General features: G+C 46.7%; 1 protein-coding gene and 1 long non-coding RNA gene across 2 annotated transcripts; one reads left to right on the forward strand and one right to left on the reverse strand.

The window, feature by feature from the left end:
- Window positions 1-242: 242 nt before the first annotated feature.
- Trpv6 (transient receptor potential cation channel subfamily V member 6) lies at window positions 243-15173 on the reverse strand. The gene is made up of 15 exons (XM_041634806.1): window positions 14824-15173; window positions 6881-6978; window positions 6609-6731; window positions 6115-6252; window positions 5704-5802; window positions 5425-5597; window positions 4794-4940; window positions 4392-4604; window positions 4023-4109; window positions 3847-3923; window positions 3447-3612; window positions 3040-3106; window positions 2026-2294; window positions 855-961; window positions 243-534 (listed from the first exon to the last, which is right to left on the reverse strand). Exons 1-15 carry the CDS (start codon window positions 14949-14951, stop codon window positions 243-245), a joined length of 2184 nt encoding a protein of 727 aa, XP_041490740.1. The 5' UTR covers window positions 14952-15173.
- Window positions 15174-17448: 2275 nt separating this feature from the next.
- On the forward strand, window positions 17449-21326 carry LOC121435352. Its single transcript, XR_005972571.1, has 3 exons — window positions 17449-17501; window positions 20932-21011; window positions 21212-21326. It is a non-coding gene; the product is annotated as an uncharacterized LOC121435352 (long non-coding RNA).
- Window positions 21327-27015: the final 5689 nt, after the last annotated feature.

Below are 27015 nucleotides of genomic sequence, written 5' to 3' on the forward strand. Positions count from 1 at the left end.
AAAGTGCTCTGGTTTGCAGTGGAGTTTCCGTAAGAGCACAAGGAATGCTTGGTTACGGCAAGGACCACAAAGTCGTCTTTCCCTTTGCCCCAAGCTGAAGGAGCTGTGCAGACCTGGGACATTTATTCCCAGTGTGCATTCTTCAGCATGTTCCTCCCCCTCCCCGCTGGACTTGGGAGATGACTTCTACTTTTTGACCAGTTCTCTTTCATTCGAACATGACACTTGGTGGAAGCCAACCTTCAGATCTGGTACTCCCAGCCCTCCCCATCTTCTAGGCCCCTATTGATTATCCCCCGAAGGTCCCTCCTTAGAGTCCCTTTCCGAAGCCTTTCCCAGTTGAAGCTGCTCCGGGAGGTGCTTCGAGACACTGAGGGTGTGGGAAAGGACAGGTAGGCACCAAAGGAACGTGCTATCTCCAGTTTCTCTCCAGAGTCTTTTTCCAAGTCCTCTGAATAGAGGTTGTCGGGTTGCTGGAAGGCTCGGGCATAGTGGCGGATACGTTGCCTGTTGAGATCTTGCCTATCTTCCACCCTGGAGGGAGTCGGAAGAGGGATTCAGATAGGGTGGAGCTGAAAATAAGACCTAAGATCAACACTTCTCATTCGGCCCCACCATTGTTGGAGGTTCTATGCAGCCACCATGGGGACACGGAACACCAGCCCCTCAGAAACCAGGTCCCAGAAAGCTATAGGCTCTGCTCTGGGGATGCTTAGGAGTCCAAGCTCAAAATGGAGTCCCGTTCTCAGTAGCTACACTTAAGACAATTAAGCCTTGGACCCAGGAATCATACAGACCTCCATAAAGCTTCTGGAAGCAAGACACCATGCAAAATGATGGCCTATGTCACTTACCGCAGGAACCAGCGGTCTCCTAGCCCATACTCGCGCCCACAGATCCCAGAGCGAGGCCACAGGCAGCGAGGCAGCTTCCGCTCCAGCATCACAGTGGTAGCTACAACCTGTATTTAGGGTCAGAAACCGAAGTCAGAGAAGTCCTGTGCAGACTGAGAAGGGTAGGGAGAGGACGGGAAGCCAGGTGAAGGGAGGATGAATTAGTAATAAACTCCTGGGTTATGGCTCTCTGGAAATGGAAACAAGACCCCAAACCAAGATGGCAGTGTGAACTTGGTGGATCCCCTTCTGTGGGAGAGCATGAACGGAGCTGGAGCCCCACAATTCTTTATCCTGTGACTTGAAAGCCATGGCAAAGCCAAGTGAGGTGCAGGTGACCTGTAAGAGTTTTCCCTCAGGAGAGACCTTCCAAAGGTATAGGCAAGAGTGTGGAAAACATAGAAGAAGTTCACAGGTCTCAGAATGTTTTGAAACTGCATACATAATGTGATTTAAAAACAAAAACCACCTCGCTTGGAAACCTAATATCAAGATATCTTCAAAATATTTCTCCCAGCCAACCCTTCTTCGCCAGCTTAGGTTTTACTCCTTTTCCATACATCACAGTTAAATGCTTTCCAGGGTTTCATAGTTCCATTTTTATTTTACCTAAATTATTTTTGTTGGGCTAAATTCTTTTCCAGGTATATTTTTAAATGAGGACTTGATTCATCTCATTGTCCTTTATGCCCATCATAATATTCTGACTGAAAATAGCTTCTGCAGCTAAAGAAAGTGTTGAGTTTTTTAAAAAATTTTTCATTATTTATAACACTTCCGATTTTTCTGGGTCAAATTTTTTAGGCTTTGATGTTTTCAAGAAGACTAAATACTTTCATTCTTACTTGGGAGCACAATTTACCAAATATACTTTTAGCCATTTGTTCATTTTATTTCTAGAAAAGACTGCGGGTTTAACTGTTGAGAAAATACACGGAATTCTATCCAGAGTTTCCAGAAGTGCTCTTTGTTACTAATTAAATTCCCCTGGAATGTTGCATTATTTTATAACTTGTGCAAAAACTTATCCAAATATACATGAGTACAATCGGCGGCTTTTATCTGAGCATGGCCAGTTCCTGGGCAGGAAGAAGATATATGCAGTATCCCTCCTAGCCACCAGAGGGCTCACCTGTGCCCTCCAGAGCTCATCCCTCTCATGGGCAACTCTCCAATGAGTGTCACCCATCATGGCAATGAGGAGGTTGAGCATGAGCAGTGTGGCAATGATGGCAAAGGCGGCGTAGGTGATGCTGTACATGAAGGGCAGATCCACGTCATAGTTGGCAGGGCCGTCAATGACGGTGAGGAAGAGCTCAAAAGTGCTGAACAGTGCCATGGGGTAGTCAAAGAAATGGCCCAGCTCATCCGGGTCCTCTGTCTGGAAGATGATATAGAAGGCTGCGCCACCCAAGGGGTGAGAGTTACCATGGCAACTGTATCATGACTAGCCCACCACCAGCCATTAATTTTCTGTTTCCATCCCGTTCCCTTATCTTATATTGCTCATCTCTAAAGAGTACATTTTAAATTATTTATTTTATTTTTGGAGATTATAATAAAATTCTATTACTCCCCCTCCTCTTTTCTCCTTCTGAGCCTCCTTCTGAGCCCTGCCATATACCCCTTCTTGCTCTCTATCAAACTCATAGCCTCTTTTTCATTAATTGTTTATCTATTTTCTATGTGTGTGTGTGTGTGTGTGTGTGTGTGTGTGTGTGTGTGTGTATTTCCTAAATACAATCAGCTCAGTCTGCATAATGGTACTTGTATATGTTTCCAGGGCTTACCACTTGGTGCTGGATAACAAAGAGGTATTTTCTTCCTCGAGGAAGACTGTCTCCTTAGTTCTCTGAGCAGGGTTAAGGCTCCCTGCCCTTTCCTCTGTCCACCCCAGTATGTCTATTGTTGCTGTCCTTGATCAGCTCACAAATGATACATTTTATATATTACACTCCACTGTTTTCTGCAGGGTTTATGCCCCCAATCTCCTGCCCCTGACACTACGGTCCCTCACTCCTGAGTAGCAACCCATCTTTAGATATTTCATGGCCTCTTCCAAGTTCAGCCTGAAGGATTATATACCCATAAACTCTCCCACCTCAGCCCTTTCCTCCTGCAGCTGCCATCTGGATGAGTGATTTACCTGAAGCAAATCCCAGGATCACCACAGCCATCAGCCAGCAGAATCGCATCAAGTCACCAAAAATCATCTATGGAGAGAATGAGGCAGAGAACACCACTCTTTCAGGCCTGTTACTCACCGGACACCAGCAAACCTAACCCCAAAAGTCATATAACAGGCTAGCTGGCAAACTACAACCTGCTGGCTAAATCGACCTGCCATGTCTTGGTGGGGATCTTAAACTTAGGATGATATTTAAGCTTGTAAGAGTATTTTAATTTTTTTCAAAGAAAAAATTAAGAGGAACATATAACAAGAATTGTGTGGGTTTACAACACATGAAATATGTACTAACCATCCCCCTGGAAAAGTGTTTGTTTAACGTTGGCCTAGGGCTCTATTTTAGGATGCATAGGGGAAGTACTGACCTTCTGGATCATGATGGTGAAGGGACCCAGCATTTGGAATCCTCTGGCAAAGTACATAACATTACACCAACCCAACACCAGAGCAAAGGACATAGGCACCACCTCTCCATTTGCATTGGTGAGCCGCATCACCATGGTCACCAGCACCATGAAGGCATAAGTGACACTGGGAGTGGGGTGGGGGGAGAAAAGAAGGAATAATGAGAAAAAATTCAGGTTCATTCTAGGGACCTAGCAGCAAAAGTACAGTTGTAACAGACCCCATATTGTCGCATTCAGCCTCAACATACACAGTCCCCCGGGGTTACACATCGTAGAGGGAACTCAGAGCTAAGGCAAAGGGGGGCAACGGGGGCTCTAGTGAGGTGGAGAATGAGAGTGAGATGAAGGAGACACTCACATGATGACATGAAATGGCCCCCCAAGGATGGTCTGCCCAAAGAATCGAGTGACCCCCAACCTCAAGATGTCGGGAATCTGGAAAGAAGTCAAGGAGACGTAAAGACACTTGCAGACCAGAATGTGGGCTGGTCCCTGGGGCAGACAGTCTCCTGCGGGACCCTATCCACACCTTACCTCCACCAGCAGGATGATCACAGCCCCAATGACGCTCACCAGCTCCCCCACCAGCCGTAGGTCATCCTTGGGGGTCACATAGGCCTCCTGGGAAGTAAAGATGTGGGTCAATAACCTGTCTCCATCCTCACAACAGTTCCCAAGGCCACCAGCTCTTCGGAGTTCTCTCTAGACCACAAAGTTAAGCTAGTCTCACACTCTGCTCCTGGAGTAAGAATGTATGCATGTTTCTGTGTGCATGTTGAGTCTATGGCCCCACTTATCAGCCATCTAGGTGAGAGGTGAAATCCTGGTGTGGAGTCAGGAAAAAGAGACAATGTTGTGAGGAGAAGATTTCCGATGTCCTATCTGTTGCTACCAGGGTGTCACCTGAAGGAGCTTCTGCTGCAGGAGGGTGTTGTCCCGGGGATTGGTGCGGTTACTGATCCTGGGCTTGAGGGGGCGGTAGACACAGCACATGGTAAAGCAGATGATGTACAGCACGTAGATGGCACCCAGCACGCAGAAGTAGGGCCGCCCATACCTCTTCCACTTGAGGCTCACCAGCTCCTTCACGGGTGTCTGGTCCAGAATCTGGCGGGCCTACAATAGAAGCATTAGAACAGCATCTCCAAGACCCCAACAATGGAAGGACTAGAACAGTATCTCTGAGACCCCAACAACAGAAGCAATAGAACAGTATCTCCTAGACCCCAGAAACAGATGGAATAGAACAGTATCTCTGAGACACCACCACCCCTCACTAGGGTCTGTACTGGAAAGTCTCTGTACCTCGCGTTTCTTGGTAGTGACAATAAGTTCCAGCAGGGATTGATCGTCTCCTGAGGAGTCGATCTCAGTGAGGTCATAAAGTGTGGAAGTCAATGGCCCATACGACCACTGGATGTGCTTCCGCTTCTGCATCAGATGCTGGAACATCTGGAAGAGAGTGAAGATGGTCAGGATCCGCAGTTGAAGGCAGTCACAGCCTGGATGAAAAGGACCAGAGAAGGTAGCCTGGATGAAAAGGACCAGAGAAGGTGCTGGCCTTCTCTTAAAGACCACTCCCTTTGGAAGACAAAAGAACTTGTGTTACCCAGAATCCTAGATTTATCCTGCCCTGGGACTCATTCCAGAGTCTGGAGATATGGGGAAACTGCCAAGTCACTCTTCTGAGAAAGACAAGTGGGCTTAGGCATTGCAGAAAATCATGTAGGTCTAGGCTACATGAATTCCCAGGACTTCAGTGAAGGTTATCAGAAAATCAGAAAAAAATGGACCAGTGACATGAAAGACATAGGTTGAATCAGACCCTAGTTAGAACCGAGAGTGGGACCTACACTTCCTAGGTGTGTTCAGTTCTCTTTGTCCCTAGCAATGTAAAATGAGGGTCATTGAAAACACCTTAGGGCATGGGTCTCACCACAATGTTGCCTTCCACTCCAGCCAGCTTGAAGGGGGTGAGTCCCTGGTTGTTGGGAACAAGTTCTAGGGACTTCAGGTGGTCTCCCCCATCATAGGACAGTAGCAGGTTATACATCTGGCAGGCAAAGGTTTTGTTGGGCTGCAAGATGAGTATGTGCAGCACAGTATTTCCTGGGGAAGACAGAGGTAGGCATAAGGTCCCCTGATGAGTCACTCCCTGTCCCCCCTGTCCTCTCACACCCAGCATCCAGCACTTTCTCCTCATCCCAGCTCTTACCCAGGGAGTCCTGGGCCCGGATGTCAGCTCCATGCTCAATGAGCAACCTGACAATCTCCTCACTGCCCACACAGGCAGCAAAGGACAAAGGGTGCTCTCCTGTGGACACAAAGAGATAGGTGACAGGAGACAGCAAGATCAGAAGAAGAGAAGGACTTTTGCCCTCCAGCCCAACAACTGCCTTCTCCTCCTCCCATAACTCATCTTGGGATCACTTGCCCAGCAGAAACCTCAGGAAAACACAGTCCAGAGGGTGATAGAGGAAATTGGCTTCTGACTCTTGGCTCTAAGCCTCAGAGGCTCTGCCTTCCAAGCTTCCCAGAAGATGCAACCAAAGAAAGGGTCCTCCTTAGCCTCCCCTCCTATTGCTATTGCCCACTTTCCACCTTTGAGCCTGGCCCTGGATCTCACCATAGTAGATGAGGTTGTGGGGACTGCGTTGGAAGGCGGAGCCTGTAACTCTGGCAGAGACACTGGCCCCTCTGGCAAGCAGGGCTCGGACCAAGTTCACATTCTGGTTCATAATTGCGATGTGTAGTGCAGTCTGACCTGACCCAGAAAGAGCTGTAAGTCACATATATGCTCCCAGAGCCCTGAAGGAATCCCTCTCATGCTTCCCCATAGTTTCCTTTTGTGTGGCCATCTTGGATGGATGGCAAAAACCCTGGGGGTTTTAAAGGTTCCCAGTAGATCCTATTGTTCCTTCCATCCAACCCTGCCCCTTCTCTGGGTCTCTGGAGGATCAGGGACCAGATGTAATAACTTGTTATCAACACTTAGAAAAAGGACAGCTTGTGGAATAATAATAATAAAGATTAGGGATCTTTAAATAACTTGTCTGGTTCCCCAAATTATTTATCTGAGATGCTGGAAAACACAGCTAACCATCCATCCTAGGGCCTCACCTTCATATAGTTCAGAGGTCATGGGCTCAAAGACCAGCTCTGGAGCAGCCTCCATCAGTACCATGGCAGCCTCCAGGTTATCATAGAGGGCTGCTATGTGCAATGCAGTTTCTCCCACGGCTCCTGGTATTTAGAGGGGGGAAAAAGGCATACAATGTGTTTGGGGCAGTCAATGGAGAAAAAACAGGCTCTGAGTCTTGGGATCTCTTGGGGAAGTCTGTGAGATGGGGCACGCCTGACCCACAGATCATCACTAGGTCTTTGCTCCATACCTCTCTGGTGCACCTCACATCCTTCAAACTTGAGCAGCTTACTCAGAGCCTGGACATCATTTTCTTTGGCAGCTAGAAGAAGAGGTGACTCCCAGATCCTACAGGGAAATGGGACGAGAAAGGTGGTGGCAGTGAACATACCAAGGTGTGGGGCAAGTTATGAAGGCCTCACTCAGATATGTGTGTCTCAACAGCAAGGACAGCAAGGTTCACCAACCCTTTTCTTCCCATTGTTTAGTTCTTCTAAACTGACTTTGAACATTTAGTCCACATAAGAGATGCCCTAACTAGTTTTTTATTCCCTGGTGCTGGGACCAGAAGACCCAGGGTGTGTGTGGTATGTAGAGTGTGTGTGTGTGTGTGTGTGTGTGTGTGTGTGTGTGTAGTGTGTGTGTATGCATGCATATAAAACACCTGTGCATATTGGACAAAGAAAGGAGGCGTTTTGTTCAGGCACACACTCACGCCTGTTCATGCCTGAAGTGGTCCTATTGTGGACTCAGCAGTGCCCTGAGATTGCCCTGCATGATAAGCCTGATTTTCTAAATACTAGAGGTATAAGAAGTTCCTCCCTCATATTTGTGGAGGAAGCCAACATGCAGAGACTAGTGGGTTTTCTCCTATTACAAGAAGCCTTGCTATTTGACCTTCAGTGTGGAACATTTGATTCCTCTACTTTCCTCCTCTCTGGCAATATCTTCAGGACTCAGTCTAAAAATAGCCATGGCCCATGTGAGAAAGCCTGGCTCCAGGCAGTGGTCATTCATACCTCTCTCTCCTCACATCTTACTTTTTTCAATCCTTCTGCTTAAATCAGGAATCCTGTTGATGATAAGCATCTTATGCAAATTAATAAGAAACTTCAAATCACTGATTACCCTTTGACATGAAATGTCCAGGTCTGCAGTTTAGGAAGAGTTCCAATGGATTCTTGTGCAAATGAAAGTTCAGGAAACATTGCTCAAGCCAGGAGTGTGGTCCATGCATGTAAAATTGTTAAAGTGACATATCCAAGGCAAGCTTTGGAATCCCTGCTTCTAAAATGCACACTCAAAACCTTAGGAAGTGAAGTCATCCACCATCCTCATACCCTGTCTAGAGGGCCTTAGGGGCTACTTTATTTCCACTACTAGGACCTGTGCAGATATAAATGGTGGCCAGCAATGACAGATGAGGGAAAAGTAAAGAATCTAATTTAGAGAATTCATTTGTTGAATTTCATGTGAATCTGAATGTTCTCATTTTTCCTTTCCATTTCTTCTTGAGTGCACCCATTCTGAATTCAGTCCTTACCCCAACTCCCAGTCCCTAGTATCTTCCTATTTATTATTTGATTTTTATGCATTTTAGAAAAAAATTTATTCCCTGGCTCTACAAATCACCTCTCTAGTCTTACTGCGACTAAGAAACATGGTTATGTTTTTATAGAATTTTTCTTTCAGTTTGAGCAATTTGGTCTTTCTGCACGAGTAAATGAAATTATTGTATTTATCTATACATAGCCAATCACACGGCTAACAAAGGATCTGGAGAGGAGTTCCCATCCTGAAGTGCTGGCAGTGACAAGAAGCTTATAGCAAAGCTGGGGTTAGGAAGGTGATAAGCAGAAGAAAGTGACTTCTATCTCCCACAACCGTAATCCCAGCTCCCTCATAGGCCCAAGGGCAGCAACCAGGGTCAATCAATCATCTAAGATTTGCTCTCCATTTAGTTCTTTCTCTTTTTGCTACTAAAGTTCATTAATTCACATCTCTATGCTTTGGTCCAGGATTAACAAGACATTCTCTTGGTTTCCCTACACCCTACTTAATCCTCGTCCATCCTTTGTAATGCTGTCAAGACAGTCTTTCTAAATGGCTGCTGTCACAGCTTACAGAAGGCCGTTGGGTCTTTCAATGCCCAAAGACAAGGAACACAAAGGTCCTTCACGGTCTTTTGTGCAACCATTTTTCCATTCTCTGATCCTCCCCCTCACTCCTTACACCTGGCATTTTAATCTCACCGCACACCTCAGCCCCACAGAGCACACCGTTCTTCTTGGGCCTGTGCCCACAGGCTGCTTCTTCCTGGATGCATTCTCCCAACCCAGTGATTGTCCATTGTGCATTCTGCACTTCTGCACCCAGCAAAATGCCCTAGTGTGCTGTGGTTGCTCACTATGACATCTGTAGAATGGATGACTCAGTCGTGTTGCCAAGGTGCCTTTACTGCCTCTCCTATTGTCTCTATCACCCCCCCAGAGTCAACCTTAAATGAACATAAATTAAGTGAAAAACAGTGGTTGTTTCGAAAACATGGTGGCAAAACAAGTTTTCTAGATTCTTCGCCACCACGACTCTAGCCATTACTCTCTTACATAGACATTTTAGAGTCAGCACTAGACTGTAGGGGAAACAAAGCTTCCTCCAACACACACACACACAGCCACCACTACCCTATTCCTAGAACATGTTTTGCTCTTTCCTTTGATCTCATTTTTATTATAACATCTTGCACTTGGTGTTGTACATAGGACATGTTCCTTCCTCTAGACTTGGGAGTCACAGAGTTTCCTTTTGTTCATGACAGATCGCTGAAGCCGGCAAAGCTCCCCCACAAGCTTCTGTCGCCTGTGTCCTCCTTCCGCCTTTGTCTGGGGCTGGCCTAGCAGGCCTGGGAGAGAGCAAAGACTGCCGGATATAGACTACAGTTACACGATGCTCGGTTAACACCAAACTCTAGTCACATAACTATTTCAACACTATTTCAAGTGTCCTTTGAAAATACCGTGCATTTATACAATGTATTTTGATCATATCCATTCAGAACTTCTCTCTCCAACTCTATAAATATATCCTATGCAATATTTTGCTTCATGCCCGCAGAAAGAACTTACCCATTATTCAACTAAAAGTCAAATTGAAAGAGGTATCCCATGTCTTATCTGGCAACTTAGCCAGACCACACCCCGGGTAAAGGAACAGCGGAACAGCATATAACCCAACTCAATAATGTTTGTAAGAAATGTGCTCTTTTGTTGCAAACTCCAGAAGCCAGGAAAATGAAGAAGCAAAGGGTCAGGGAGCTTTTTTTTTTTCAGAGTACTTTATTACTTGCAGTAACTACATAGGGCCACAAGGTGATAGCAGAGAAAATCCTAACTCCCAAGATTTGGCAGTAAGGACACAGAACTCCAAACTTGACTCACAATCCTTGGTCTCCAAAAGAAGTGTAAGGAATACCGAAGAATCTTGTAGGTCCTCCAATAGCAGCCCATCACAGAAGGCTAAAGAACAACTAAGGAACAGGAGATAAAGGCAAAAGATGAGGCTGAACATCTCCTACAGGACATCAACAAAGAATTATCCCACTCAACCATGCCGGGGTAGAGAAACCCTGATTTACAGGTGCAATTATTCATAACTTATAAAGAGAGAAGAACTCTTCACATGACATGAAATTAAAATTCCATAAACATATAAAATGTTTTCTAATAATTAAAGTAAGGAAGAAAGAAAAAAGAGAGGAGCATAAGAAATAGAAGTTATAAGAAGATATTTCCAGGACTTCCCACAGGGCATTGAACACTGATTGCTCTTCAGGCTGATAAGGGATGGGGACTTGATTGGGGGAGAGGGAGAGATATGGGAGGCAGTGGTGGGGAGGAGGCAGAAATTTTTAATAAATAAATAAATTTAAAAAAATAAATAAATAAAAATAAAAAAAGAAGATATTTTCAGGTTCTTCAACATTTTGTTCTACTTTGCAATTGAGTATAAAGTTGAACAGTCTAGTTCCACAATGACTTGGGGAAGACTCAATAATAGGCTTCTTTGATGCAAAATGTATTATATTTTTGTTGTTGTTGGGGAAATAAGTGAGTGTTTTCTTGTTCAAGGTCAACATTGTGTCTCCAAGTGAGAGTCTTTGACTTCCCTCTTCCATAACTTCTGCTCCTCCAGTCCTCTGCTTCTGGCTCTTACGAACATGTAAGTCTATGTGTGCCGTGTACATGAGTCCTGCTCTGTCCTTTACTCTGGGAAACAAGGAATGATCCAAAGAGTTTTAAGGAGTGTTCAAATCAGGAGAGTAGAAATTGTGTTTAAATGGAGTCTAACGTGCTCGCATAACAGATGGAATCTCGGGGTGAGTACTCAGAAGTGATCTGTCCAACCAGATCAGAGTCTGAGCTGAGACAAGTGCCTCATTAGCCATTTCTCTGTCCTTGTTCTTTGTTTTAATCAGGGTAAGAAGTATGTGTGGTGGGGAGGATAGACAGGAGCTTCCCTGCAATTACCCTCTCAGCTGACTGTAGGCGCTGGGTGTAGACTGTGAGGGATAATGCCATGTGGGTGCCAGGAGCATACATTTTCCTTCTGATTGGATTCATTTCTGTTAGAAGGAAGTTCATAGCCCCACTGATTCCTGTCATCCTCAGTAGTTGCTTCTTTATGTTATGTTTTATCATAATTCCGAGTGTCTATCAGTTCCCAAAGTAACATCACTTAATTCTGCTTTTGCTTTCCAAAGCCATACAACACCAGCTGAATAATTCTCCCTGTTTTTTTTTTTAATAAAAAGAAACTGAGGCAATAAAGTCAGATTGTTGTCAGAAGATCACACAGGGTTAAAGGCAGACTTGCTTCCCAAGAGCATAGCCCCAGGGCTTACCACTAGATTATGTGGTTCTTCTAGTTTTTATGGCTCTTCCTGATTTTTCTTGGGGTGGGGGTGGGGGTTAGGCCCAGAGCAATGACCACAGATGAGAAAGAGCAGTCATGTGTGGGAACATGGCCTACACTGGGCACTCATGGGCCACGTCCCTCCAGCTGAGACTCCTGGTGATGAGATGAGGAAGTCAGAACCTGGAGAATATGGCTATTTCAAGATTTGGAACCAATCTGTTTCTTAACTGGCAAGCAAGCCAACAGCTTGTATGTATGTGTGTATGTGCCTATCAAGGCAAGAACTGAAGTCTACAGGATGTGTCAGAGCTGAGTTTGCACAGAAACTTCAACTCATGTAGGTCATTTATACAGGTATCTGTGTAACCCAACTTAGAAGTCCAGCATGGCTCCCTGTCCTCCCAGGGAGTAAAAAAACGTCAGCACAGGAGGGGTGGGAAGTCAGGTTGGGCAGCCTCTGCGAAGCCACCAGCACACCCCACACTAGCAGAAATCAGATAACAGATAGGACAGTTTCCTTCTCTGCTCTCTCAACATTTCCTTAAACCTTTTCATGACATTCAGTGTGCTCTCACTTTTAACCTAAGTACGGTATTCTTCCAGAATCTGTAGGACATTGGTTCTATAACATTCCATACAAGCTCTAGTACCTTCCCGACAGTGATATCATATTTGCATGTCATTTATATATCCCTCTAGTAGACTTTAAGATATGGCTTTACGATGTGGCCGAGGCTGGGCTGGAACTCATTGTGTAGTCCATGTTAAACTTGGATTACATGTTAAACATATTAAATGACCCTCCTGCCTCAGCCTCCCAAGTGCTGGGGTGACAAGTGAAGACCACGATGTTCAACTTACTTATTAACTTTTGAATTTTTGGAGACAAGTCTCACTGTGTTGTTCAAGTTAGCCTTGAGCATATCAGTCCCGTGCTTCAGTATTCCCAGGACTGGGAGTGTAGGCATGCACCACTGCCTACCTTCCCCCTGTGTACTCTAAATTATCTCTAGGTGATCTATAATATTTAGTGGGATATAAACTACATATAAATTGCTATTGTGCAGTAATTGTTTAGAAATGACAACGAAGGAAAAAATGCTATGCATGTTCAACATTGATGAAACTACCATGAACCTAACTTTGTAGCACACACAAGCAACAATATATCTTTGTTGTCTTTGAGATTGCTTTAATCTGAAGAGACGCAGGGACAGCATAGACCTTGGTACATTTTGTTCATCAGAACGTGAACATTTTAAGAAGCTAGAACATATCAAGTACTTTTCCCACAACCCCAGTGGAATATATATTATGCTCAGTCAGTGTTTAATACATTAGATATACAGAAATGAGAAATATTAGGACAGAAGACATGGGAAAGAGTTGAGCATTCAGCGAATAAGGATTTAAATTAGAGAGTTGCATGGTTAAGACTCAAGAGAAGTGTGAACACAGCAGAAGGTTGCTTCACCTCTGCTCATCCTGCAGAATTCTGAAAGCTTTGCCTTCAGGTGAGACCACCTTCTATTCCATGAAATCCTTCCTGGTCCTACCCCAGAATTCCTTTCTGGGACTCCCTCTTAATCTTCAGGTCCGATTCGTTCTTATGGGCTGACAGAATTCCTCTCCCTCCAAAGCCTGTGTTTGATTTTATGCCAGATAAAATGGACGATGGTGCCTACAGAGGATGGGATTCTTTCACGGTTCATAGCTCTTATTTAAGTGCTCGCCCCCAACTTGTCTGACTTCCAGCATGCCTTCCCTGTGCATAGCTGAGCTAACAGTCCAAGAAACTCCTAGAAAATTTCATATCCTTCCAGGAAGGAACACCCAAAGAAGGTCACTGCCATGGACACCAAGAGGAGGCCACCAGATGGTGGGAAGAAATGGGTGCAGACTAGATGAATGCAAATAGCATATGCTTAGCCAGGCTGCCTGCTCAAGCCCAGGTCCTTTAGAGGACTTCTTCCTGCATAGGAGATATAGGAACCTCACCTACCCCCTTCAAAACCCCTGACCTTTCTGCAGTCTGTGCCTGATGCCCCCAGCAACAGGGTCCTGAGTGGGAAGAGGAGAAGTGAAACCAATGAAGAATTATTCTCTAACAACAATGCCCTTCTGTTGCCTTAAGACGTCATCAGCCAGACATGTGCCCTGGCCCCCACTCTCCCAGCCCTGGGGAAGAGAGGTGGGTGGCTGATGTGAGAGACAGGAAAGCCACAACTCTAAGAAGGGGCACATCCCATCAGGGACTACTTAATCCAAAGTCTAGGAAATCCCAGGCAGCCCTCAAGCCAGGTTAAGACAAGCCTTGCATTCAGAGATTGAAAAAAAGCCAAAGACAAAACCCTCAGCCTTCTCCTCTGTGAATACATGCTACCTGCTTCTGCAAAGCCTGAAGGAGCCCCCCCAGAGCACAACTCCCTTTAGCATCAGCAGCTGGGTGGGGAGCCCAGCTTACAATGTCAAAAGCAGACCGTCACAGGGTGGGTCCCAGGTCCAATGGGTTTCCTATTCCTCCTGCTCCCAAAGTCAACTCTAAGATGGTGTTTGAGGCAGGAGTGGGTATCGAGTGAGGATAATAAAGTTTTCAGTGAATGGAAGCACAATGTAAGATTTCCTAAAGGATCAAACTCCAGGTTCTCTCCTTGACCCCCAACATTGAAAGGCAACAGGGTGAGCATCTCAGGCATTTTGACCAGGAGGTCATACGAATCCACCAATAGAGAGGAAGACACTGCAGGTTGCAACTGAGCTTTGCTGGGTCTTTAAATCCCTCCATTGGCTGAGACAAATCCACAGGAATTATATGCAATTTCACATGTTTTGCCATATTTTTTTATTGCCTTATTCATTCAATCACTCTCTCATTCATTCCCCCATGTATGCTTATATATAAATGTGTTTCTGCCATAGACTGCTAAAGGAACATGGAGTACAGAAACATAAGACATTATCCTCCCACAATCCCCTTTGGGGGGTAGAGGGTTCACAAGGGCCAATGAGGTGCCTGGCTACTGGGGAGGTACTCACAAGAGGCCTGCAGGATTGAATGGGACTGTAAAGATAACTAACATCTGTGTCCAGGCTGCCTCCCAAACCTGACATCCTGGCCAGCTAGCCCCACAGGATGAAAAGTGATAACCAGGAGCCAGCCCATGACCAGGGGCACAGACTGTCCAGCCAGGGGTGCCAAGAAGACTCAAGCAAGCTGGGAGGGGGTGGGGTGTAGGCTCTGCTGCTAGGTAGAGGAGCAGGAGCAGATGGCAAGCTTACCTCTTCTGCTGCAGCAGGTTCTGCTCGTCTCGGCTCTGAGCCCAGGACTCTTGTCTGTGGAACCATCTGCAGAACTTGTTCCATAGGCAGAGTATTAACCCCTTCTCCTTGGGCAGTGACCACCCCATGGGGTGGAAGGCTGGTTCCTTGGGGGGCTGAGGCTGATGCCAGACCCCGTCTGGGCTTGGTCTTGGGGCCACATTGGCACCCCCAAGAGCCGCCCTGCCCTCTCCCTGTAGAGGTCCCGTCTCCTGTCTCCGGTCTCCTCCTTCTCCTGTGGAACTGGTGAGGCTTCCCGTGGTGGCCCCCAGTCTGAAGAGGGCTCCTGCTTTGTTCCACTTGGCAGAGCTGGGGATCTGCCGGGCTTGTAGATCTGGAGCTCCTGTTGGGAGTGAGCAGGAGCTGTGTGGGCACTCCCTCCTCCCAAATTACCTGAGATTTAAAGAGACAGGCCACAAAGTCCTGCCTGCTCAGGTCGTGCGTCAGCTGCAACTCTCTCCACCCTGGAACTCTCCCTTGATCCTAGGCCTTCAAAGAGATTAAAGAGCTGGCCCCTGGACTTTGGGACACCCAGTGACCTTTTTCTGGGAAGGCTTTCTTGAGGGACTCTTAGCTGTGAGGAGGAGCCTAAGCAAGGAAAGGCCTTTTGTGGGATGGAGGGGCTTCTGCCTGTCTCTACTCAAGTCCTAGGGGTTTAAGTTCTCTCGGTTCTGGGTTTAAATGTCTTGACTGGCCCAGAACAGGTATATAAATAATGAAGACTTAGGTCTCACCCATGCTGAGTTGACAACTGCTTTCTTTAAAGAACCAGACAGTACATGTAAGTGTTTTAGGTGCTGTAAGCCTGGTACAGTCTCCAATGAACACTCTTCACTCTTTGGCTGTGGGTTTCTATATCACCAATACATAAAGATGTAAAATCCATTCCCAAGCTAACGAGTCAGGGTATAAAATTTAGCCATGGAAGAACGTGCGTCTGGTGGTGGTGGACTACCAGACAAGACACAGGTTGGGCCCAGTGAGGGGGCACCTACCTGTCATCCCAGCACTATGCAGGTAGGGGCAGAAAATAGAAAGAAAGAGGCCAGCCAGTGCTATACAGTGAGGCCTTGTCTAGAAATAAAAGGTATAAGAATGCGTAGTTAAATCTGATTGGGGGATAAATACAATTTTTTTATATGCTCTGGCAACTTTCTCAGAGACACTGGGTCACTGCCACTAGGCCCTATGATGGGGTGTGTCCACACAAACTCAGAGTGAACCTATGAGACGTTTTTTTATCTATATTTTGCCCATGGAGAAAATTGAGGTTCAAAGTGCTAAAGTGAGCCCCTCAGGTCACAGAAGTGACTGGTGGAGCCCCAAATCATGCCTGACTCCATAGTCCACCTTGTTTATGCTTCCCCAGGTATTTGCTCTAGTGGGCAAAATCATTTCTGCAGAGGTGAGAAGGTTTGCACAGACGTGGTCACAGGCGTCCTTGATCACAGCATTGTACCTCAGTAGGGTCCACCCAGAGGCTTATTCTGCTCACTTTTCCTATATGGAAGAAGCTAAGCTCTGTCTTATTCAAAATTCTGCTGCCACCCAGGGACCAGTTAGCTGAGATAGCACCCAGCTTTCTAAAGTCATATCTGCCTATCAATTTCCAACTGAAGCTTGTTTTTTCCCACGTCTCCCTCAAAGATCAGGAAGGCTCAACAAGGGACACGTGTTTGTGGTACAGTGAGTGTCTAATGTGTATGTGGCATGCCTGTGCTCTGTGTGTTGTGCGTTCTGTGTGTGTTGTGTATATGTGATGTGTCTGACATATGGTATTTCTAGTATGTATATTTTGTGGGTGCCTTTGATCTGTTCTTGGTGCTTTCTGTGTGCAAGCTTCATGGTGACTACAGTACTATGGGACATGTATAAGGAATCTTGTGTATTTGTATGTAGGATATACAATGTATGTATTGTGTGTTTGTTGGTATTGTATGTGTTGTGTGTTTCATATATACTAAACACATATAATGTGTCTTTTTTATGTAATGTTCATGGTGCATGAAGTACGTGTGCATCTTTGTGCTTAATAGGCATATAATAATGGTATGTTGTATATGTCTAGTATCTAAGTGTGGTATGTATGACGCAGCATGTATTTGCTCGGTGGGACCTGTCACATGTGTTGTGTGGGTTAGTTTGTATGAGCATGCTCAAGCATGGGTGGGGAGGAGGCTCTGGGGAGCAAAAGTGAGGTCTCTCTGTGGGTGGCATATGGAAGGGCCACCTTCAGAAAGAAACCACTCAAGTTACTGCTCTTGGGCCTAAGGCCAGGCCATACAGCCCTGAGCAAACAATGCACTTCGATTAGCTGCCTTCCCCACCCGCCTAGGGGTCAGTGAGTTCAAGCTGGGTGGGGGGGAAGTCTAGAATTCAAACCTTGAACCCAGGACCTTTGTGCCCATTAAGCCAAGTGTTTGTCTAATGCGGACTCACCCCACCTTCCCTGTCCTCTAGTGGGCTAGTGGAAGAGCAGGTAATGCAGCAAGGCTTGTACCCTACTGGGGAGTGTTACAACAGGAAGCTTGAAAGAAAAAGTAACCTAATACCCTTTCCCCTTCTACCTCAGCTTCCTGCACCCGGCTTTGCTGTTGTAAGAGCGGTACTGCTGGCGGAGCACTGACAACAGTATCAGAGTGAGTAGAGACACAAATGGGCTTGGTGGTCACAAACGTAGACGTCAAAGCTCTCTGTCTTTGTACCCCACAGCCTGCTCTTAGGGCACGGTGAGATGTGGACTCATGTCTCCACCAAGGCCTAATCACAGCACCTTCCTCCCTCACTCCCAGTCTTGTAGTTGAGAGGTTCGGTCACCACGCCTCCTGGGCTGCTGGTTCTGAGGGGACAGAAAGCATTCTGAAGAGGGCTTGGCTTTGTCCCCATGCCACCACTAGGCAGTATTGTGCACTTATGAGAGAGAGAGAGAGAGAGAGAGAGGAATTCATCTGGTAGCCCAGAGAATTCATTTAGCAGCCCAGAGCCACGGGGTGTCTTTATGCTGCAGACTGTGTTGGAGGAAAGGGAGCTCACTCTGTCGCAAAGACTGGCCTCAACTTGAGAGACTTGCAATCTCACTCTTTCTAAATCTATTTCTTCGGTGACAAATCTGAGGAGATTTGTGACACTACGCCTGTCAATCATCAGTCCATTCCGTAAGTAGCTTCTCCTCTGTTGGTCAGCAGACAGTGAGGACCAACCTGAAGTCTAGAACAGGCCAAAGTGCTGTGCAGAAACAGTTTGTTCTCTCTGGTTCTTCTTGCTTTGGGCTTCACCTCACCTCCAACTCTAATCTGGGGAGAGGGTCATAAAAGTATTACTGGCCACTTCTAGGGGTCACATGCGGGGGGACTAGAGATGCTAATGAGATTCTGTGTGTTTGCCTGGGCTTAAGTTGGAGAATGGGTCTGAGATGCCAATTTCTGTATTTGGCATTGTCTCTGAATCTTGATACTGTGCATACTGTCTGCCTGTAGGACCTGATGCAGGTATCTCCTAACACTCAGCAGCATCTGAACCTCCAGCTACTAGGTGACAACAGCCTTTTCTGCCAACGTCTTCATGGGGCTTTTACTGAGAGTCGCTAATAAAGAGTGTGTGTGTTTGTGTGTATGCATGCATGCGTATGTGTGTGCATGTGTGTATACTTACTTGGCTAGTGGGTGTGCAGAATTTACTTTGTAGATATATGGTATGTATATAGTGTGCTATGTGTACATCTGTGTGTGTGTGTTGTATATATCATAATGTGTGAAGTGCACACATAGAATGAACTAACTATATGTAGAGGTGGTACACAATATGCTTGAGGTTTTGATTTGTGGTATGTAGTATTATTTGTTATGTGTACAGCGAGTATATGTGTGGGCTGTGTAGTATTACATGCTATGTGCGTATTTAGCACATGAATGTGTATATGTGCTGCATGTATAGTGTGTTGGTGTATTTATACATGCGGTTTGTATTGCATACATGTTACATAATATGTTTGTTGTATGTGGTATGTACTTATGAATGCATGTGTTCAGTACTGTGGGACATGTATATATGTATATATGTGTTTTACTATGTGTGACTTGTATGCCTACATGCATTATATGTGTATGTGTTGCATGTTGAGTATATATGTGTTGTATTATGTTATGTGCATAAGGAAAGCACAGTTTGTTTGCATGTGTGGGTTACACATGTGTAGTATGAGGCTGTACATCAATAGCTAAAGCCCTATGGAGTCCGTGGAACTCTGAATTTCTAGCTTCTTAGACCTCTCCAGCCCTCCTCTCACTGGTTCCAGTGACTCTCTGGGCCCTCCTGAAAGGTGCATATGTCCAGTTTGGTCAGCAGAAGGCCTAGCCTGCTGGCGACTGCAAATGGTGGGGTCTTCAGGGATTGAGCTAGGGCAGGGCAGTAAGGGCAGTGAGGGCAGAAACAGTGCTTGCTGAGAGTGGAGTTTGTTCCAGTCACTGGGTTCAGTAGCCCTGAGTGCCAGCTCATATAGCCAGTGGAGGTTAGCAGGTGAGCGGGCACATCACACACACACACACCAGCGCTACCCACAGGTTGCCATGTCTGACGTGGAGATGGCAAGCTGATCTTTAGTGCTGGCTTTGTTGTGTCCCTGTCTGCGACTGGAAGACAATTTGTGCTGAAACCCTTCAAGATCCCTTTCAACTCAAACTACTTGTGATTCTGAAGAAATCTGAAGGTGTGGTTTTATGTGTACATAGAGACACTCCAGGTCTCACAAGTCAGGAGGTCTAATTCGTTGCAGAACTTCCGTACATCTCTCCCCTAAACACACCTTTGTTCATTTTCCTTCCCCCTGTCAAACCACAGTAGCTCCATTAGCTTGCTCTGCAGCCTCACTTTCTGTTGCCTCCTACCCTGGCCCCACTGAGCCTTGAGAAGCATGGTGGCTCTTCACACTTTGCCTCTTCAGAAAGTTCTAGCTAAGGAAAGTGGCTTGAAGGCCAAGGTGGTGGCTGCGGGCCCCTGGGAAGGCAGAGGCTGTGACAAACAGTACCATGGAGCTACTTCTACTTTCTAATGTATATGTGTGTACATTTTGGGGGGACAGAAATTGATATAGTCTTCATGTGAAAATGGATCAGTATGCTGGAGCAATGATTCTTTTTTTGGGTGTGGGGGCGTACTGTGTAAGTGTGCATATATCTATTATCTGGTTTCCTTCCAATGGTCCATGCATTTCAAATTCCACCTTGCCCCATGCTTTACAGGATTCATCCAGAGGTCATACATACATGTATTGATGGGGGCATCTACCCCCCTCTTGTCCCCTTGCTGGCACTGACTAGTCAATCTGACCCTGTCACCGTCCTATCCACGTCACCAGTGGAAGACTGCGTGGCTCCACCTTGGTGAGACAGGGTGCGTCCTGGGTCCAATGACCATATAGACTGGTCCACCTTGAGAATGCTCATGCTGATGGTGGCGCCTGTCTGACCCTGTCAATGCGTCTGGCACTTGTTCCTTAGTTTCCCACCCGGAAGATATCAGGGAGGGTCTGAGTGCTAGTTTTGAGGAACTTGGTGATGGCTTCCATGGGTCCGTGAAAGAACTTTGTACTGCCGGGCGGTGGTGGCACACGCCTTTAATCCCAGCACTTGGGAGGCAGAGGCAGGAGGATCTCTGTGAGTTCGAGGCCAGCCTGGTCTACAAAGGGAGTTCCAGGACAGGCTCCAAAGCTACAGAGAAACCCTGTCTCGAAAAACAAAACAAAACAAAAAAAAGAACTTTGTACTTTAGAGGAAGATGGGGAATCCCAGGGACCCCACAGCTCTGACCTCACTCACTCAACATCTGGATAGACGTGACTTAGGCCCCAGCAGGGGCCCCCTGGAGATATGGATGTGTGAAAGAAGGTATCAAAGTCCACAGCCTGCCCCTGGGTGAGCCACTGGTCCTGCGGCCTTGTTTTCCCCAGGCCTGTTTTTGTTCTGCTCCTTCCGTCTTATCTTTCCTCCTCACCAACTGTGAGGTTGTGTGCCTTCCAAAACTGCACCTCCATCTTTTCAGCCCTGCTCACTGCACCTGTTCTCTGGTCTGCAGAACCAAAGCGGAGGAAGACTGCAGACGTGCGCAACCCTCCAAGCCAATGAGCTTTGCCAAGCAGTAGGGAATGTGCTAAGGTGGGTCAGCTTCCGAGAAGAGAAAGGCAGAGAGAGCGAGCCATTGATTTTTCGCTGTGGCAGCTGCATTCCAGCTTCAAAGCTGTGAGAACTCACTGGGTGACTTGGAGAGTCATTGACCAGCAGGGCTCCTGATTTGGAAAACTAAAGACTCAGTGTCTTGTGGCCCCTGCTTCTTACTCATTCCTCTGTCCTTTCAGGTCACCCTTCACCCCAACCTCTGTGTGAAGGAAAGAAGGCATTGCATTCTCATATTGAGGAGCTTCTCAGAAATGGATCTCCCCTCTGCTCACCTCAGGCGCTACACTAAGTAGGGAGAGAAAAACGAGAAGGCAGCAGGGTGAATCTGGGCATACAAGCTCCGGATCACCTTCTAGCTCTGGGTGGGCGACGGATGATGATTCCCAACATTGGCAAATTCCAGAATTCCCCAAAATCAAAACAGAGGTGGAAACAAGGTGTACATCCTCTCCGGCCAACCAAGAGTGAGCCAGCTTGCTATCCAGGGCAGTGTCTCCGCGTTCCAGGTTCAAATCCATCATCTGTTTCTACTCTGTATGAATCATCTGTTCACTCAGCCAAAGATCTGGGGAGGTGGACACAGCACCATTGAGCCTAAAAGAAACAGTATTGTTAGGGCTCATGAGATGGTCCTGCATTTCTTTATGGCTGCTCAAACCCAACCCACCTTGGAAAGTGCGCATTCGATTCTAGCCACAGCCCTTCAGAAGCAGCTCTGCTGGGGCACGTTTTATCTCTGATCTTTCCCCGATTTGTTCCCACCTGCAATTATTCTCTTTTTTTTCTCCCCACCCCAACAAACTCAGTGAAAGGGCAGCCGGTGATAAGAACTCTTTCAAATTCTATTTATTCAACATGAGCACTCACCGAAACACCCTACCACCTTCGTCATAAAACCAAGCCAAAAAAAAAAAAAAAAAAAAAAAACCAGACTTGTAAAAGAGTAGGGGTGATTGTTTAATTGATTGTTTACACGTGTAAAACTGGGAGGGGACAGCTTCCTCTTCTAGATGGATGCTGCTGGTGTAAGGGTCCACGGTGGGATGGAGGAGGCATGTCTGAGACTGGGGGAAGATGCTGAGCCCTGGAATCAAGATGCAAGCCTCTGGTTCTCACAGGTGGGGAATTGTAGTTCAGCCTATGATGAAGAGGAAGCTGAGGTCCGCTGCCTGCATGGTTCAGATGGCAAGTTACCATCAAGCTGGGGTACAAGGGGCTGGATGGGGTTCTGGGCTAGATACCTGAGTAGGGCGTGGTGGGAGGCTGAGAGGAAAGTGGAGAGGCAGCGGCCGAGGGGGCCAAGAAGAGGTGACCTGGCGAAGAACAAGGCAGGGCCTGAGGCCAAACAGCACATTCTCTAGGTGACTGTTGGGCAATTCTGGGTCTACCTTTGCAGAGAATGTGCAGTCCCTGGTCAGTCACTAAAATAACAGGAAACGGAAAGAAGGCAGTGCGGGGGAGGGGAGGAGGTGGAGGGATCTTAGCTATTCTGCAACTCCTGCCCATGCCCTCCCTGGTACCAGGCACAGCCCCAGAACAAAGGGCAAGGTACTGGCCCATGTGTAGGTCCCTATATATACTAGGATATGGATGACTGAAGAAGCCACTGGTGCTTCTTCTGTGATTGTTTCGCATAGTTGTACTAGAGCATGCATAGGGCTGTAGGGGCTAGGGACAGAGCATGAGCTGAGTGACCATCAGCTAGAATACGCAATGAGCTCTTGATAGGGACTGTGTCACACAGTTATCACAATATCACAGAGCCACATGCTGTCCATGGGGAACAATTCTCCTGCATGGCTCCCATTCGCCTTCCTCTCCCTCCTTCCCTTGTTCTGTCTCCAAGCTGCCGCAAGGTTGGGCAACCATTTTTGCTGTCCGGCTGGTCCATAAGGCCTTGTGCAGAGATCAGAGTGTACAAGGACACCACCAGAATACAGGACTGCCAGTGAGCGTTAACATCCAAATGGCTGGCACGTGAGTCTTAACCAGGGTTGTCTGTCCACATGGAGGGCAATCTACTAAAGCATATTGCTTCTGAGAGGTATATAAGTGTCCCTGGGCTAACATAGCTTCAAAGTCTCGCTGGGTTTCAGAATTTGTAGAGAAGGTGGTGACCCACGTGCCTGGGTTAGATTCATCCACCTGTCCGTATAGGTGAGGGAGATATGTCTTTCCAGGAGCCCATAAGCCCTGGATTATCTTCCTACTCTGAACTTCTCCGGCCTATGACCTCAACTGGACAGTCTGAGAATCGGCTTCCTTGTCTGTAAATTGGAACATTCATCCTTCCCTGTTAACTTTATAGGGCTGTTGTTAGAATATAGGTGATAATGGACATGAAAAGATTTTATATGCTATAAAGTGTGGTAGGAATGTTAGCCACTTGCACGTGATCATCTTTGCTTGGGTGGGAATATTTGAGACTGGAGACCTGTCTCGTCTCAAGCTGCCATCTTATAATGGAAGCATTGGCTTTGAGGCCAGAAACCTTTTAGTGTGAAGTCAGATTTGGCTAATTTCTGCTTGGATGATCTTGGGCAAACAGTCCACCTGTCTGAGACTCAACTTCCTTGTCTACAAAATGAGCACAGTAACAGTCACTTCACCTTGGGCAAGAAACTCACCTTTCTCTGGCCCTTTATTGCCTGTCTGTGAATGAGAATAGCAGTTAACTGATGGGCTTGTAGGAATTAGAGGCAGGTGTACAGGGCACCTGGCCCCTTTTCCCTGTACAGTAATAGCCTCTGTTTTGAATCCCTTGGTTTTCTCAGGCTCTTTTCCTGTTCTAGAGCACTTTTCAAAACCAGGTTAATTCCCATTGTCAAGCTCTCCATTCCATTTAGGAGGGAAACAGATCCAAATCTAGGCTGTTTTACCTACACAGGTAAGTTTCTATATGGCACATTGCATGTCTTACCTCATCCATTTCGAGGAGCGCTTAACCAGGCCATTGACTTTTGTGGAGGAGAGACTCTCTGCTCAAATAGGTATGATTTTTCTATGATAGGCTCTTCGTTCATATCAGCCCTGTCCAAGCTCAAGAAGAGGCTTTAGCCGTCCTAATTCCGCAATGCTTTAATACGATTCCCCTTGTTGTGGTGACCCCAACCATAAAATTATTTTCATAGCTGCTTTATATCTGCAATTTTTCTACCCTGGTGAATCGTGACGTAAATGTCTACATTTTCCAATGGTCTTAGGGGACCCCTGTGAACGAGCCTTTCAATCCCTCCAAAGGGATATTTACCTGCAGGTTGAGAATGGTTGCCCTAAGTGGCCTACCCTTTATCCCCAGCTTATTCACTGAAGGGCAGCCCAAATGCTGCACATTCTGTAGCCAGTTCCATCGATCCAGACTCTTTCCTGATTGTGCGTTCCACCTCTCTTCTGCTCAGAGTGCATGACGACCTACAATATGAGCAGCCTTCTTTCCTTTACTATTTCCTCCACTCTCAGATCCCCCAAGGAAGAGGCCAAACCACACTGTATTCTTCTCTATTCCCATTAGTGCACTTGGCCTAGAGTTGAACTATGATTTGTGAACAACGAACTGTGCCAAGAGATTTACAAATCATTTAGTATGTATATTTGCTTTCCAGGGTGAAGTGAGATCAATGGGGAAGAGAGGGTCCAGAATGTGGCAAAAACTAATGGGTGGAGGAGTCCATGGGAGTTGGGGGTGTTAGTGAGTCCACAGTGTCAGGCCATCTGCTCCTAAAAGATTTATTGTCTTGAAAGTGGTCAGGGTACAGCACATGGGGTGAAGGAGGGGGGGTGAGGCACGTAGTAAAGGCACGTATGTCCCAAGCTACTGTCACCTTTTCTGATATGAGCTACCTCTTCCTAGGTACCTGCAATCTGGTGGGAAGAAGTGACCCTTGTGTTAGGAATTTTCTTAAAGTGAGCTCTCAGCCCACACAAAAATCCAATTATACCAAATCACAAACAAGCCAAATTAAAAAATATCCAGGTTTAATGGGATTCCTGCACTCTTGGGTGGCCCCGAGGGGAAACCGTGAACACAACCATGGGGGGGGGGCAGGGGACTTTCTGGGGAGCAGTTTAAATAGACTGGGGGAGTGGTCAAGATTTTGGCGGGCTGTCTTGACCCTCCTCCAGGGAGGGGCCTCCAAAGATAGAGACCAGAGACCAGGACTTACTCCTTGGTGTAGCAAAATAGCACAGTGGTTTAAGGATTCAGTTTTCTCCATGAATGAGAAAGAATAAGGAGAGTTCCATAAAAGGAAAAGAAGCACATCTAATCTCAGCCCTCCTTTGCAGCTTCCTCCTCTGAAATTACCTTATATCTTTCCTCCTAAGGGAGGAAAACTGAAGGCCTAGGAGAGGTCTGGAGTCAAAGGAGTCTTTCAGAGGAGTTAATCATCCACTGGTGGTTAGAGTTTTTAACCCTAGGTCTCAAGAAGGGCCTAGAGGCCACAGACAGTTTCATGATATTTCTTTGATATGTGTTTTATTCTTATTCCTTTTACTTATTAACCCTGAATTAGGAGGCAACTGGGCACTGAAGGAAAACAGAGGGAATAAGAACAGACCGAGCCAGGCGCAGGTCAAGATATCGCAGTGCCTCCTTGCACCATAAAATCTCAGCCTGCACGCTTTTACATGCATGCTGCCCGCTTCCACATGCATGCTGCTGTTTTGTCTTTGCAACTGTGCCAGGGAGACAAGTCAGAAATCAAGATGATCACTGACTCCTAGCCAAGTTCCCTCAGCTAATCCCATTAGCAGAGCTGGGGGTTGGAACTGAATCTATTCCTGACTGTATTGTCCCTGAAGGACCTAGCTCTAGACAGGGCTCTGTTCAGTGACAGGAATGGAGTATACGGGTTCCTGAATTGGCCTTTCATATGCTTAGGACCTAAGGTGGTCAACTCGCCAGAGCAATCTGCCCTGGGACTAGGAGAAGGAACCATATTGCTGTGATGAACACATGTGTCAGCCTCATAGTTGACTTCGTAGATGGCTGAGCAAGGTGTCAGGAGTGAGGCCTCAGAAAGCAGGGAATGAGGGGTAGCTTTATTGGATAAGGTTGGTCCTCGGGAGTCACTAAGGACCCTTCTACCTGTCACTGCTTGGGGAGGAGCAGACTCACAACATTCTATTTCCAGCTGCTGCCCAGCCTTGCACAAGCCTCTGCACCCTCAGGCTCAATTGGCTCTAATTGCCACCTCCTCCATTCTGGGATGACAAAGAAGACTACAAGCAGGGTAGAGAAGGTGTGTCCAGCCCTTCCCCAGGTGGCTCCTGCCCGGTTGTTATGCCAAGCAGAGATGGGAGGGGGCACACAGCTTGAACCTCTCCCACTGGGGTGACTCTCACTTATCACCTGGTCAATGTGTTCCCTACCTTGGACGGTTTTCACCTGTTCTTCATTAACCTTTAAGGAACAAGTATGGGAACGAGAGGTAAATAATTCACGACCCCACGTCAAAGTGTTCTCTCAGCTTTTCATAGTGATCCCCATGGGCTAAAGGACCAACGCTGGCTCTTCTCTCCAGCTCCCTTTACTCCCTGGCCTAGGCCAAACACACCCTCCTCTAGGGTCTTCCTAACCAGCCACCAGTTCCCCCTTTTTCTCCCTCTTCTCTTCCCCACCTCCCTCAGTTCTAGTCCCTCATGTTTTAGCTTGCATTTTTTTTTTTTTTTTTTTTTTTTTTTTTATGTACACCAACCCCTCTGAACGCACACTGATCTCTGGCCTTTTAGCTCAGCACTGAAGATAGCCATTGTTCAGGTGCAGCTCACCTTCCTCACCAGAACCCAGAGCCTGGTCAAGCCAATAACATACATTGCAAACATCTTTAAGTTCAGTGACACCTGTAGAAACAAAACATCTTCATCCCTCCCCTGCCTCTGGCCTATGAGACATGCAGGAGCAAGCGTTTCTTGCATTCTCTTCTGAAGGAACCAGGAAAGAGGCAGGGCAGGACAGGGAAAGGGGAGCCACTTGCAGCCTTTT

This window comes from Microtus oregoni, unplaced genomic scaffold (assembly GCF_018167655.1).
Source record: "Microtus oregoni isolate MIOR12 unplaced genomic scaffold, Mior012 000046F_ref0000063, whole genome shotgun sequence".
NCBI classification, from domain to species: Eukaryota; Metazoa; Chordata; class Mammalia; order Rodentia; family Cricetidae; genus Microtus; species Microtus oregoni.